Source organism: Leopardus geoffroyi, chromosome C2, assembly GCF_018350155.1.
Source record: "Leopardus geoffroyi isolate Oge1 chromosome C2, O.geoffroyi_Oge1_pat1.0, whole genome shotgun sequence".
Lineage (NCBI taxonomy): Eukaryota > Metazoa > Chordata > Mammalia > Carnivora > Felidae > Leopardus > Leopardus geoffroyi.
Window position 1 is genome coordinate 123,040,221 of NC_059333.1, and position 16,099 is coordinate 123,056,319.

General features: G+C 42.8%; 1 protein-coding gene across 3 annotated transcripts in view; it reads right to left on the minus strand.

The window, feature by feature from the left end:
* Nucleotides 1-439: 439 nt before the first annotated feature.
* Nucleotides 440-16,099, minus strand: part of CLSTN2 (calsyntenin 2) — a 615,839-nt gene continuing 600,179 nt past the window's right edge. For all 3 annotated transcript variants that reach the window (XM_045503479.1, XM_045503480.1, XM_045503481.1), the window contains 5 exons: nucleotides 8,124-8,294; nucleotides 7,514-7,659; nucleotides 7,283-7,406; nucleotides 6,427-6,611; nucleotides 440-4,307 (listed from right to left, as the gene is read on the minus strand). In XM_045503479.1, coding sequence (XP_045359435.1) covers nucleotides 4,104-4,307; nucleotides 6,427-6,611; nucleotides 7,283-7,406; nucleotides 7,514-7,659; nucleotides 8,124-8,294 — 830 coding nt within the window. In that variant the 3' untranslated portion in view covers nucleotides 440-4,103. The remainder of the gene's footprint in view (nucleotides 4,308-6,426; nucleotides 6,612-7,282; nucleotides 7,407-7,513; nucleotides 7,660-8,123; nucleotides 8,295-16,099) is intronic.

A 16,099-nucleotide genomic window follows, 5' to 3' on the forward strand; every position in this document is an offset into this window, starting at 1 on the left:
CTGGGACATGGACATTTAAAACAGCTTAATTAAGGGCTATGGAGTTGCTGTTCATTTTGGAGGCAAAGGCCCCTGGGTAGTTGAAAGAAGGCTCTAAGATAGCAATTTTCTTTTCCTTGGCAAACGGAGGACTGCTTTTCATGAACGTATGGTAGAGGTGTGTAAGTTAAAGCCCGCAGACCACATCTGGCTGGCTGCTGGGTTTTGTATGGCCCATGGGCTCAGAAGAGTTTTTCAATTTTTAAAAGGTTGAAAGTAAAAAAAAAAAAAAAAAGTAATAAAATTTCATGATATGTAAAAATATGAATTCAAATGGTCTGCTTTTTTAGTATTCATAAATCATTTTCTTTGGAACATACTATATCCATTGGTTTATGTATTGTCTGTGGCTTGTTTCATGTTATGGTGGAAGAGTTGAATACTTGCAACAGAGACAATATGGCCTTGCAAAGTACAAAATATTTACTATCTGGCTCTTTACAGATAGAGTTTGCCAACATCTGCTGTATGTACAGGCACGGAGGACATTGCTTCCCACCAGGAGCCCTCTCCCTGGAGGGTCCATGTCCACAAGGTACAGCTCTTGTTACCTGCAGAGATGTGTGGTCTAAACTTCGCTTGATAGGATGCTGGAGAACATTCAAGAAAGTGGTAATGAACTAAGATCCCACTAAAATCACATTTTTGTTATCTACATAAATTTGGGCCTTGGTCAGACTTAAAGGATTTGATTAACTTACTAGAATATACTTTCAGTATTCTTTAAGACAGGTGACCAACTGGTTGATTCCTTTACTCCATTGAGGCAACTCAGTCTGTACTGGCTTTTTCCATTTCAACCTCCTCTTCCTCCCTGTCACCTGAATCACTTGAGAGGTTTTAGCCTATTTTCCAGCTCCAGAGAACAGAATCTGGTCATCCTCTTGGCAAGATAAACAATGGTCTGGCCTGTGGCCAGATTGGTCAGCTGTTCCTCTGGGGTCTGAGCCTGCATCTGCTGCTGCTGCTGTCTAGATGCCAGGCTGCATGGCGTCTGGGCCATCTGGGAGTTCTGGTTCCCTGATACCAGTATATGGAGTCTGGAAAATGCTGGGCTGATTAGTGACATTTTTCACTCATAATTAGAATATCTGGTAGAGGGCAAGTGACATTACTTGCCACTCACCTGAATACCACCTGATGCTTTTGCTCCTTCTATATAACCACTCCTCCTTGTTCTCATCCATGGTGATGCGTGGGGCATGGGATGTGATAAACATCCGTTGACCTAGCAGCATCAAGTGTCTCACTTGTGGAGCTGACATGCAGTGTGACCTCCTACAATAGGAGCTGATGGAGAGGGTCCTGATGTGTTGTTCCCCTTGTTTCCCTCTGTCAATCTAGTCACAGATGATTGAACTCTGCTACCCTAGCCAAATGCCACTTTGACCTGCTTCTCCCATACCCTCCCTGATGTATGCCCCAAATAGCTCACTCAACCCTGAGTAAGTGATGCAGAAATTGGAGACAGCCACAGGGCATGAGGAACACCTTCCCACCCCAACCAATCTGAACATACTGAGCAAGGTGCTCTTACGAAAACCAGACTTAATGTTTTAAATGGAAATCCAATTAAAAAGAATTCGTTGTGATGAGCACTGGGTGTGGTATGTAAGTGATGAATCACTAAATTCTCCTGAAGCTAATATTACACTAAATGTTAACTACCTAGAATTTATATAAAAACTTGAAACAGTAAAAACAAATTATCTTATGAATAACAAAAGTTAGTTTTAAACCATAAATTTGGCTTTTACTGCCATAATTTTGGGAGAATTCTGTTAGCTCCTAAATGCCCAACTGGAGAATTTTTTAAGGGAATTGGGAGGGCTAAGCAGCGTTACCTATTTTCTCCTTGTAGACGTGCAGACAGCCTGATAGAAAAGGGTTTTTTTTTTTTTTGGTTGGGAGAATTCACAGATGTGTCAATTTCCATTCAATGAATATAAAATTCTAAACTTCTCTCTTCATTTTTCCCTAAGAAGGAAAAAACAAGAGCACTTGTGATTGTGTTCCTCTTCTTCCTGTGACTTCTCTCCCCACTCTATGTCGGTCTCTTGTATAATTTCTATGCCTATTTGTTTCTCCTTTGCAACTTTTATGTCTCTGAGGGGGAGGAGCTCATCTCACTCAGCTTTATCATTTCCCATCATTGCTGGCTGAGTGCTTAGCACACAGTAGGTCCTCAGCAATGCCTGTTAGCTGCATAAGTATGAATAGAAGTAGAAGCAGGGTGGTGGACACTGGACCAAGAGTGGAAGGTGGGGAGTCTAGTCTTGTCTATGCCTCTGAATGACTCTGAACAAGATGTTCAATCTCTGAACCTCAGTTCACTCGTAAGGGAAATGTTCCTGACGATAGATATCCCAACTCCCTGATATAATTATTGTGAGGCTCAAAGGAGGGAACAGATCTGCAAAAACCACTTTCAGTGGTGGAAAAAGCCACTTTAGGTAGTTTTCTTGAATCAGAATTTTGCAAAGGCCTATCACGGATCCTCACTGGGTGGAAGACACTGATGATGGTTCCCCTTATGCTCTGTTTTGGTGACATGGTGAATAAAATGAACAGATTCTCTTCTTTTGAACCTGAATGCCATTGTGACTAGGGGCCAGCTCTGTGCCTATGCCAATATGGGATGGGGTAGGGACTGTGGGAGGATGGGGACAGATTGTACATACTGAGGACAAAGCCGGAGACATTCAAAACAAAGATGGTCTCAGAGCCTCGTGGAAGTCCTAGAATGACCCTGTTTCTTGCCTGCTATTCTCTTGGTCACAAAAGAGCACAGATGAGTTACTATAGCAACAGTTCTCGTCATGAGGTGTCCACATTAGGATGGAGGTGGAAAAGATTTTCTTATTAAAATAAGAAGAAAGAAATTAGGTTTCAGATCTATTTGCCCTCCACCCAAAGTGTTGCTCCTTTTATGAGAATAAAGCAGCGGCTGTTACTATCACAGATATGCTTCTAATTCCTAGCATTCAGATCTCCAAACTTTTCATTTTAGATCCAGCACAGTTCATGCTTGTCCTAATACATCCAAGAGGAATGTATTTAAGAGGAAAAACAGGGTGAGACGGGTGATGAGGGACCCTAAGACTAGATGCTGAGAGCCTTCTTAACCTCTGGCTCAGGAGACACCATTCACCCCTGTCCCCCAGATCTGTGCCCACCATGATGCCTAGCTGCTCATCTCATCAGCCTTTCCTTCTGGTCCCTGGCTGCAGGCTTGTCATGCTGTCGCCTGGGGCAGTGCCTCTGTGGCGTGCTTCCTGGTTTCTGCAATGTCCTGTGGTGGCAGCCCCCAGCAGGGCACCAAGGCAGGTAGGTTTGCAGATAGCTTTGGCTGGGGTTCAGGCCCTGCTGTGGTCAAGGACCTATTCTTGGTTTTGGACTTTTCATCTAAGCTTTATGTGGCCTCCAAAAGGATAAAGGGGAAAGGTTCTCCAAACTGGGGAGGGTGTATGTATGCATGTGGGTGTGCACCAGCCTGTGTGTGAACCTTTCCCTATACATTTAATTTTGCCTCAACAAGGATTTTCCTTTAAAGTGTTAAGGACTGAGACCTCTTGTGTGTGAAGTCTGACCACCTTGCCTGTGTGAAGCCACCTGAAGAGTCAGGTAAAGAGAACCTGCTGGTCTGTGTGGAAGAGGAGACTGGGTCAGGTACACGCACAGTGAGCTGGAACCCAAGGTCCCTGGCCATGGGGAACCCGGGGGAGGTGAGTGACATAAAGGCTTACTTTCTTCCCTGCAGAGAAAAGCAATGGCAGAACTCTGCAGATTGGCCGGCAGGATGCTGGGTGAGCCCAGGGCAGGAAAAGTGAGGGCTACAGGACAAAGTCCACCTTGAAGTCTCCACTAATGACCCTGGGCTTCTTGGAACTACCCTGGGGCTGGGACGTAGGGAGTGCCCAAGGCATAACGGGTGGCTTCCAGGACACTGGGGAGGGCCTGCCCAGACCTGTCCTAGAAATCAGAGGCGACATGTGATAGACTTAGGTGTACACTGGGGTGAGGCTTACAAAAGGGACACGTGGGTGGGCGCAGACAGCCGGGCACTAGTAGGGAAGGGCGGAGTCGTCCCACTCCAGCTGGGCTTGCCGGGCTCCACTCTGCCCATGTCTGCCCCTGCCCATCCCTTCCTCCTCCTCTTCCTCTTCGCTGTCCTCTGAGTCACTGCTGCTGGAGCTCACGTCTTCCTCTACTTCTTCCTCCTCTTCCTCCTCAGTCTCTTCTTCTCCATGCCCTGGTTCTTCGTGTTTCTGGATGTCAGGGAGAGAAGGTATATGCTCATCAGGGGCTGAGCAAAAGCTGCTTTGGAACCTGGACGTTTCTCCCTCCACTAAGGGAATATTTTGGGCCCCTTGAATTCCTTTCCCTTCACGCTAAATCCTCGGGCCTGGAGATCTGCCTCCTGGATGGGCAGTCCTCTGGTGAAAGGGAAATGGGAGGGCTAAGGACAGCGAAGAAATAGCAAATTCTAAGATCTGCACTCAAGGTAAATTGTGTGTTTTAAACACAAGACATTGAAGCCCATCCCTTCCATCATTTAATGAGCCTTTTTTGCCAAGGTTTGCTTTCTGCCATTTCTGAAGCCTGTCTATATGGAACTTTCCCAGCCTTAAGTGTTTGCTTTTCCAGGAGATAATGGCATTTAAGCTTACGGCCTGTTCCCAGGTGAGATTATATTCTCTGGGAGCAGGTCGTCTTTTAAGCCAAGACTCAGGTGTACTGCTTCTCAGAAATACTCCTTTGGGAAGGACCATGGTCCTCATTTTCCATGCCTTCCCTCACCTTCTGAGACTTGTGTCCTCAAACTCAACCCCACTCTTTTCCAGTTCCATTCCCCCTGCCCTCCCGGCCAGCTTTTTGGTGATTCTAGCAAAATCTTAGTTTTGGATTTATGTTTTGAGTTGATGTTTGCTGTTGTGTGATTGTGTCCCCTCCCTGGAGTGGCTTCCCTTCTACTTTGCCCCCTGCCCCCATTCTTCAAGGCCTCTCTCAAGCTAACCTCCTCCAGGAAATCTTTCCTGAATACTTGAGTCTCCATGGATCTCCCTACTCATGCTTCACTGACCATCGGAATCAGCAGGTTAGCCCTCGGTAAGAACACTCTTGCCTGGTACTCAGATTGTTCTAGGCAGAGTGGTTTATTTGCCACACCTGACGCTCAGCTCTCTGAGGGGGAGATGCTGGTGTTCCTACAGTGGTGCACTCAGCATTATACCTACACCCTGTGCTAGAAGAAGCTGAGCTGCACTGGCACTCTGGCTATGAAATTGAAGCATGAGGCCAACTTAGGGGGACCCTGAGGACCAAACTGGGAGAATCTTCATTTCTCAGTGACTTTTCCTGATCTTCCCCTGCCTCCCTGCTCCTGCCTCTAGCACCCAGGGCCCATGGGCAGACCAAAAGGTACTTTGATATTTGTATGTCCAGAGCTGGGGTCTTAGACCCTCATTGGTGGATGCTGGAGGTTGCTGGCTAACTGAAAGTTATGAATGTTAGGATCTGGTAACCTGGAGTTGAATATTGGCAATGCCATTACCAGCTGGATACGTTTGAGCACTTTTACTTTCCTCTCAGAGTTGGTTCCCACCTTGGTGAGGATGAGGACTCCTGGTCACAGAGGGCTGTGAAGATTAAATGAGGTGGTATATACAGAGCTCCTTATGCAGTGTCTGGTATAATGGGGCCTCACTGAATGGCAAGTATTGATGTTATATTTTTGTTTTAACCTGTTCTGAACCTTTACATGAGCTCTGCAGGCAGTATGGAGCAAAGCCATCTAATTTACACTGTTAATCAAAAATTCAATACTCAGGGGGCGCCTGGGTGGCGCAGTCGGTTAGGCGTCCGACTTCAGCCAGGTCACGATCTCGCGGTCCGTGAGTTCGAGCCCCGCGTCGGGCTCTGGGCTGATGGCTCAGAGCCTGGAGCCTGTTTCCGATTCTGTGTCTCCCTCTCTCTCTGCCCCTCCCCTGTTCATGCTCTGTCTCTCTCTGTCCCAAAAATAAATAAACGTTAAAAAAAAAAAAAAAAAATTAAAAAAAAAAAAAATTCAATACTCAGTTTTTAAGTGTTAGTCAGCTCTGAGTTAAATACTATGGGGGAGGCAAGGGATAGACACCACATGGCTGCTTGTCTTAAGAAATGTCTGGTTCTGTTTGTAGGGTGAGAGCAATTCACACGTTTTTAATCAGTGAATGCAGCTGGTAGGAAAGTATGGTCCATGCAGGTTGCGTGGGCTGGAGGTGCTCAGAAAAGGGAAGGGTCAGTGGGGCTGGGCTAGTTGGGGCAGGGCTTCCTGCACAGGAAAGGTGGAGCTGGTGGAGGGGAAACATCCTGCCCCCAAGATCCCAGCCCCTGCACGAGGATCACCTCCATGGGGTTGACTGTGATAGTGAGCGCAGAGTCGTCCCAATCCATCTCGGCCTCCTTGGCAGCCTCAGTCTCCTGGGTGAAGTGCTGGTGGGCAATCCGGACCCGGTACACGCCCATGGCCACGACAAACACCAGCATGCACACGGAGATGATGATGACCACTGTGGCGATGCTTGGGACCACTGGAACAAGGAAGGAATCCACGTGACATGGTGAACGGAAGGACTAGCTCAGTCTTGGGATGGCGTGTGAATGAAACATCCATGTGTAGGCTAAAATCTGCTCTACCATTTCTCAGCTGTAGAACTCTGGACCAGCTCCTTACCCTGTCTGGGCTTTATTTTCTTCATCTACATAATGGGTAATTGTGGGAAGTAAATGAAATAACTGATGTAAATTCTATCTCTGGCTTTCCCCCTCAGACTCTAGGGCAGCGTCCACTGACAGGCAGGTGACTGTGGAATTTCATAAGGATGGAGGGCCCACCAGGCAGTAATATAAATGGCAAGACTAGAAGAGAAATAAGGGTGGGAGACCCCAATATGGTGTACATATGCATGTGTGTGAGCATATGCAGGGGTTCATGGAAAGATTCACACAGGATGTGGCTCTGAGGCCTAAAAGACTTGGAAGATTTTACCCTAGTACTCTGTACTAAACTCTGTTATGATATGTTGTGTGTAACTTCTTTCCCTGACTGGCCACTTACTGAGGCTGTGAGTATCCGAGAGGTAGGGCTCCCAGCTTTCCCATTTCTGGGTACCTGTAGCTCCTGCACCATACCTGTTAGTGGGGGGTCTTCAATCACAGTGACCCCCTGGTATCCTGAGGTCCTTCCTCCATGGCCACCTACCTGAACTGCGCTGGATGCTACTCCGGGACTCGGGGTGGTGGACAGACTGTAGGAAGGGAGGCTGCACAATAAGGTGGCTGACGTGCTCCTTGTCTGACATTCTGACCTCATGGAGGATGCTGACCTGGGAAGAGCAGGGAGAGGTGCTGCTGACCAAGAGTGGCAGGTGGGCCCAGACAAATGAGGAACAAGTGGGTGTGAAATTCCCTAATGATAGCAGGGCTCACTCACCTCGAGGTTGAACTCATTGCTAGTATAACGTCCATTGAGTTCTGAGCACTTGATTCTAAACCGTCGGGACTCCAGGGAAGCTGGATGCCAGTTGCGGTAGCGGATGTGATGCAGCACCTGCTCATAGCGGCTCATGGAGCCCACACCTGTGCCAAGAGACCACACCTGTCATAAGAAGGCAGAAGATGGGGGATACAGGCTGTGGCTGCTGAGACTTGTGAATCTCCTGAATTTTGAGATGCTTAAGGGCAATGAGTAGGCACAGAAGTCCTAAGGAGCCAATTAAACTGACCCACAGGATTTCCAAATACATTGGTCTCTGACCAGAATGTTTGGCCTTAGTCTGTCAAATGCTGCTGTAATATTTGCTGAGATCAAACATTATAAGATAAAGCATGCACCTACTTCCTGTAGATGTTCCCAGGAATGAGATGTGGGCCAGGTCCTCAAGATACTGGAGTAATTCATGGAAGGAGGGGCTATAAGTCCATGCTCTGAGGTCAAGAGTCTCCGCATGACCCCTATTCCAGAGTGCCATCACACTCATGACTCTTGCATGAAGGCACTCTGAAAGGAGACCACCAGGTGAAGGGGCCAAGTGTGGCCTTACCATAGATGGAGTAACCTGCGGTGGAGTTAGTGGCATCCAGGTGTCGCTGATGGAGCTCACTGTGGTTGAGCTCTAAGCATTCCTGTCTCGGGTCCAGGTCCCCTCCAAGTACCAAAATGTCACAGAAATCTAGGTTATGGAGCATTTCTTCTAAGACTGCTGATTTGGGGGCTGAGGGAAGACAGACACATGGGAAACACAAGCATGAGGACAACTCAGACAGCAGGCCTTGTATGTCATCTTCCTCCTCTGCGACTACACCCCAGGGTCAGGCTGGGTCAGAAGAGGCTGTGCCATCCCAACCACTGTCTTCGCTGCTCAGATGAACGCTCAGGTAGACCCTGAGGTTGGAGGGCATGGATTTGTGTGAGAAACACGAAAATCATAGTCAAAAGATATGTGAATACCAGCTCTGCTACAGAGATGCTTATAACGTTAGAGAAACTACCTACCTCTCTCTTTCCTCATCTGTAAGGAGAGTGAGGGTCTTGAGAGGATTGAAGATTGTGTCTGGCATCTAGTTAGGTGCTTCGTAAGCAAAAGGTAAGTGCCTTTCTACCATGCTTCCCTAGCTTTCCCCATGGCGTCATGGTATATGTGTCTGTGACCCCCAACAAACCTTGGGTTTTTCAAGGGTAGAGGCACTAGTTTTTTAGGAATGACTCCTCAGTATCTAACCCAGGGGCTCATATGGAGCATATCACTACACATTGTTCAAAGAGAGAAGCATTGTTAATATAATCAAATGGTTAAGTAAACTGGTTAGTTGTCAAGCTTTTGGTCAGTTTAACCATCGTTGCCTGATTTTATGACCACAAATTTCCCAGAGGGACGTCTGAATATTTGAATGCTGGACAGGTTGGCAGTCCTAACTTAAAAATGATTGGGACTCTGGGGAAGATGGCAGAGTAGGAGGACCCTAAGCTCACTTTGTCCCAGGGATATACCTTGATAACATCACATTAGTGTAAATAACCCAGAAAATAATCTGAAGACTGGCACAACAAACTCCAAAACTAAATGTAGAGAAGAGGCCACATGGAAGAGGATAGGAAGGGAAGAGATGTACTCGGGAGCTAAACGAGTCCATGGGAGGGAGGGATGCCATGGGTACAGATAGGGGAAAAACACAGACGCTCATGCCAGGCACCCCAGGGATGGGGAACCTACACAGAGAAGATTAATCCCCATACCATTTGGCTTTGAAAACAAGTTGGGTATAATTTCATGAGTTCTGAAAATTGGCTTAACCCCTAGAACATTAAAAGTTAGTGGGTTTGGCTCTGGGGGAGCCAAAGGGTGAGAGGAAACTCTGTCCCTCTCCTTCCAGAACCAGCACAACAGCCCATGGAGATATAGAAGCAACAGTTTGAAAAATGCCCAGGGTATACCGAAGGGAGATTTATTTTTATTCTCAAAGTGTGTGCAGAGGGGCAGAGGTCATTGGGAGACTGCTCTAGGAACAAAGGAGCTGGTGGGTACCATTTCCCTCCCCAGCCTAGATACACAGACACCTACAGGAACCAGCACAGCACCAACACATGCTACCTAACTTGCTAGCAGTGCAACTGCACCCAGGTTCACCTACAGAAATGTCCCCTTACATAGCAGATGTACATAAACCTTGCTAAAACCAAGTGCCATGCCCCAAATTCTGCTGACTGGCCCCCTCCAAAATGCCCTTGGCTGGAGCCCATCCAAAGTAGTGCCACAAGCCTGGCAGTGTGTAAGCAACCCCAAAAGGACTAGCACTGCTCCAAAGTGATTCCTGGCCTTGGAAAACGGGATGATAATCACACATACCAGCCAGACTACAGCCCTAGTAGTAGGCTGGGGGAAGATATCTGATCTAACTGCAGGCCCCATCCACTAACAAAAGCTACTTAGAGGGCAATACAGGGAAAGAACCCTGCAGTGCGATACTACTGTGATGAAGGCAAAAGCTTATCCACAACAGTAGAGCACACACAACACATATAGGAGACATTCCTGAAGTGCCAGGTTGTAGTTAACAGGGGACACTGCAGGGCACTATAGGACCTCTTTTTCATAAGGCCACTACTTTCAAGAGCAGTACATGTAGCTGACATTGCTTACACACAGAAGGTTAGACAAAATGAGACAGAGGAATATGTCCCAAATGAAAGAACAGGACTAAATCACAGCGAGAGACCTAAACAAAAATGAGAAGATTAATATCTGTGATACAGAATTTAAAGTTATAGTCATAGAGATACTCACTGGACTGGTGAAGGGTAAAGGACCTCAGTGAGTTCCTCAACAAAGAGAAAACCTAATTCACCAATCAGAGATGAAGAACTCAATAGCTGAAAATAAAAATACACTAGATGAAATAAATAGTAGACTAGAAGAAGGAGAAGAGCTCAGCAACCTGGAGGACAGAGTGATGGAAAGCAATAAATCTGAACAGGGGGGGAGAGAGAGAGGGAGAGACAGAAAGAGAAAAGAGACTTGGAGAATTCTGTGACACCATCAAGCATAACAACATTCACACTTATAGGGATGCCAAGGGAAGAGAGAAAAGGGGTAGAGAATTTGCTTAAAGAAGTAATACCTGAAAACTTCCCAAATGTGGGGGGAAAAACAGATCCAGAAGGCACAGAGAGCCCCCAATAAAATCAACCCAAGGAGGCCCACACCAAGATACAATCATTAAAATGGCAAGAAGTAGTGACAATTTTTAAAACAAGAAAAAGAAAACAGATACAAAGGAAGCCCCATAAGCTATCAGCTGATTTTTCAGCAGAGAGTTTGCAAGCCAGAAGGGAGTGGCATGATATATTCAAAGTACCTAAAGGGGAAAAAAAACCCTGCAACCAAGAATACCCTATCTAGCAAGGCTATCATTAAGAATAGAAGGAGAGAAAGAGTTTCCCAGGTAAACAAAACATAAATGAATTTATGGTGACTAAATCAGCACTAGAAGAAATGGGAAAGGGGATTCACTGAGTGAAAAGGAAAGACCATAAGTAGCAGTAAGAAATTTAGGAAGCACAAGAGCAGTAAAAAACATCTATAAAAATCAGTCAAGGGACTCACAAAAGAGTATAAAGTATGACACCATGTACCTAAAATGGGGGGGGGGGGGTGGAGAGGAGTCAAGAATGGGTTCAAACATAAGGGACCATTAACTTAATACAGATTGCTAAATGGAGAAGATGTTATATACAAACCTACTGGTAACCACAAATCAAAAAAACCAGAACAGATATGTAAAAAATAAAGAGAATGGCATCCAAGCATATCACTAAAGAAAGCCAACCAACCGTGAGAAAAGAGAGCAAGAGAAGAACAGAACAGAGAAGAACTACAAAAACAACTATAAAACAAGTAACAAAATGGCAGAGAGTACATATTTACCAATAATTACATTAAATGTAAATGGACTAAATGCTCCTAAAAAAGACACAGGGTGATGGAATGGATAAACAAAAACAAGACCCATCTGTATGCTGCCCACAAAAGACTCATTTCAGACCTAGAGAAACATGCCAACTGCAAGTGAAGGGATAGAAAAGCATTTATCATGTAAATAGAAGTGGAAAGCAAGCTGGGGTAGCAATACTTCTCTCAGACAAAATAGACTTTAAAACAAAGACTGTAACAAGAGACAAAGGACACTATATAATCATAAAGGGGACAATCCAACAAGAAGATATAACAATTGTAAATATGCATCCAACATGAGAGCACCCAAATACATAAAGCAGCCAATAACAAACATGAAGGAATTAGTGGAGAATAATATTAGTATATGTGCTGCCGAAGTGAGCACAATTAGTTGAGAATAATAAAATAATAGTAGGGGACTTTAACACCCCACTTACATAAATGACAGGTCATCCAAACAGAAAATCAACAAGGAAACAGTGGCTTTGAATGACACATTGGGCCAGATGGATCTAATAGATCTATTCAGAACAGTGCATCCTAAAACAGAATAAACATTTTCTATTACACGTGGAACATTTTCCAGAGTATATATTAAGTCATAAAGTCTCAATAAATTCATAAAGATCAAAATCATACTATGCATCTTTTCCAAACACAGTGCTGTGAATCTAGAAAGCAACCACAAGAAAAAACCTGGAAAGAACACAAATACATGCAGGCTATTAGAATGTGCTAGTAAACAATGAAAGGGTCAACCAAGAAATCCAAGAGGAAATTTAAAAAAATACATAGAGACAAATGAAAATTTAATGGGCCCAAATCTTTGGGATGCAGCAAAAGCTGTTCTAAAAGGGAAGTTTATGGCAACATAAGCTCACCTCAAGCAGGAAGAAAAATCTCAAACAACCTTACACCTAAAGGAGCTAGAAAAAGAACAACAAACAAAACCCCAAACCAGTAGAAGCAAAGAAATAATAAAGATTAGAGCAGAAATAAATGAAATAGAAACTGCAAAAGCAATAGGATAGCTCAGTGAAACCAGGAGCTGGTTCTTTGAAAAGATGAACCAAATCGATAAACCTTTAGCTGGACTCATTAAAAGAAAAAAAGAGGACTAACAATCAGAAATGAAAGAGGAGAAATAACCAACACCACAGAAATGCAAAGGTTTACAAGAGAATATTATGACAAATCCTATGCCAACAAGTTAGACAACCTAGAAGAAATGGGTAAACATATAATCTCCCCAAATGGAATCAGGAAGAAATAGAAAATTTGAACTGACTGATCACTAGTAGTGCAATTGAGTCAGTAATCAGATACTTCCCAAAAAACAAGAGTCCAGTACCAGATGGCTTCACAAGTGAATTCTACCAAACATTTAAAGAGTTAATACATATTCTTCTCAAACTTCCAAAAAATTAAAGAAGGAAAACATCCAAATTCATTCTGAGAACAGCATTACCCTGATACCCAAACCAGATAAAGACACTACCAAAAAGGAAAACTACAGGCCAATATCCCTGATGAACATAGTTGCAAAAATCCTTAACAAAATATTACCAAACTGAATCCAACAATACATTAAAGAAATCACTTACCATGATCAAATTGGTTTTATTCCCAGGATGCAAGGGTAGTTCAATATTTGCAAAACAATCAACACGACACATCACATCAACAAGAGAAAAAATGAAAAACATATGATCATTTCAATAGATGAAGAAAAAGCATTTGACAAGGTAAAAATTCCATTTATCATAAAAATCCTCCACAAGGTATGTTTAGAGGGAACATATCTCAACATAATAAAGACCACAGATGAAAAACCCACAGCTAACATCATACTCATTGGTGAAAAACTGAGATTTTTCCCCAAGATCAGGAAGAAGACAAGGATATCCACTCTCACCACTTTTATCCAACATAGTACGAGAAGTCCTAGCCACAGCAATCATACAACAAAAAGATATAAAAGGAATCCATATTGGTAAAGAAGAAGTAAAACTTTCACTATTAGCAGATGACATGATACTGTATCTAAAAAATCCTATAGACTCCACCAAAAGACTACTAGAATTGATAAAGGAATTGAGTAAGGTCTCAGGATACAAAATCAACAAACAAATTTCTATACACTCACAATTAAGCAGCAGAAAAAGAAATTAAGAAAATAATCCCATTTAAAGTTGCACCAAAAATAATAAACTAACTAGCAATAAATTTAACCAAGGAGATGAAAGACCTGTACTCTGTAAACTATAAAACACTGATGAAAGAAATGAAGATGACACAAAGGGAAAGACATCCCATTCTCACGGAGTGGAAGAAGAAATGTTAAAATGACTATATTTTAATGCAATCTACAGATTTAATGCAATCTCTATCAAAATACCAACAGCATTAGAACAGAACTAGAACCAGAACAATCATAAAATTTTTATGAAATCACAGAAGACCCCAAATAGCCAAAGCAGTCTTGAAAAAAAAGAACTGGAGGTATCACAATCCCAGATTTTGTAATATACTACAGAGCTGTAGTAATCAAAACAGTATGGTACTGGCACAGAATAGATGCATAGATCAATGGAACAGAATAGAAAGCCCAGAAATGAACCCATGCATATAAGTCAATTAATCTGTGACAAAGGAGGCAAGACTATACTTTGGGAAAATGATGGTCTCTTCAACAAATGGTATTTGGAAAACTGGAAGGCTATATGCAAAAGAATGACAGTGGACTACTTTCCAACACCATAGACAAAAATGAAATCAAAATGGACTAAGGACCTAACTGTAAAACTTGGAAACCATAAAAATCCTAGAAGAGAGCACAGCCAGTTATCTCTCTGACAATGGCTATAGGACCATTTTTCTAGGTATGTCTCCTGAAACAAGGGAAACCAAAAGCAAAAATGAACTATTGGGACTACATGGAAATAAGCTTCCGCATAGCAAAAGAAGCAATCATCAAAACTAAAAGACAACGTACTGAATGGAAGAAGTTATTTGCAAATGATAAAGGGTTAGTATCCAAAATATATAAAGAGTTTACAAAACTCAATACCCCAAAATAAATAATCCAATTAAAAAATGGACAGAAGACATGAGCAAACATTTCTTCCAAAGAAGACATTCAGATGGCCCATTAGACACATGAAAAAAGGCTCATCACCACTAATTATCAGGGAAATGCAAATAAAAACTGCAATGATACATCACCTCACATCTCTCAGAATGGCTAAAGTAAACACGAGAAAAAACAACTGTTGGCAAGGATGTGGAGGAAGAGGAACCCTTGCACACTGTTGGTGGGAATGCAAACTGGTGCAGCCGCTCTGGAAAACAGTATAGAGGTTCCTCAAAATATTAAAAATGGAATTACCATACGATCTAGTAATTCTATTGGGTATTTACACAAAGAATACATAAATACTAATTTGAAAAGACATACGCACCCCTACTTTTATTGAAGCATTATTTACAATAGCCAAATTATGGAAGCAACCCAAGTGTCCACTGTTACATGGAAGGATAAAGAAGAGGTGGTCTGTCTCTCTCTTTCTCTTTCTCTCTCTCTCTCTCTATATATATATATATATATACACACATATATATATAATGGACTATTATTCAACCTAAGAATTAAATCTTGCCATTTATGACAACATGGATGGATCCTGAAGTGCAGCAAGTCAGAGACAAATACTGTATGATTTCACTCGTGGAATTTAAGAAACAAACGAACAAAGAAGAAAAGAGACAAACCAAAATACCAGACCCTTAACTGTGGAGAACAAACTGATGGTTATCCGAGGGGGGATGGGTGAAATAGGTGAAGGAGGTTAGAGTGCACTTATCATGATGAGCACTGAGTAGTGTATAGAATTGCTGAATCAATGTATTGTACACCTGAAATTAACAGAACACTGTATGTTAACTATACTGGCTTAAAAAAAAAGGTGGGATTTATGGAGTGCTTGCTATGGATCAGGCACTGTGCAAACAATCTTAACAGATATTAAGTGGGGGTGCCGTTATTATCCTTATTTCACCAATGGTGAGATGGAAGGTTCGCGGGTGGGGTGGACTGCCCAGGCTTACACAGATAGTAGGGGAAAAGCTGGTACAGAAACCATGACTTTCTGATTCCACGGTTTATAAATTCATAATCTTTGGGCTAGTAGTCTAAGTGTTTTTGATTTCACAGCCTTTTTTTTTTTTTTTAATTTCTGAACCAAGATCATTTAAATATGGTTATTTATTTATAAAGTGGACTAATATATTTTGTGGATTATAAAACATTTATGAAAATAGAAATTAAAAAGCATTTACTAAAGAGGGGAGAATTATTTTAAATAATTATTTTCTATTTTAATTTTTTAGTGATACCAAAAATACTTTTTGCTCTCACTGGATATACATTATTATAAATAATTTCATATGATTAATTTTTAAATGCTTGTTAATCCCAATGGTTTCATGGATCACTGGCAAAATCTGAAAGTCTATGAATATACATTTAGGGCCCATCATTAATGATAGTGTATGTGTATCTGTAT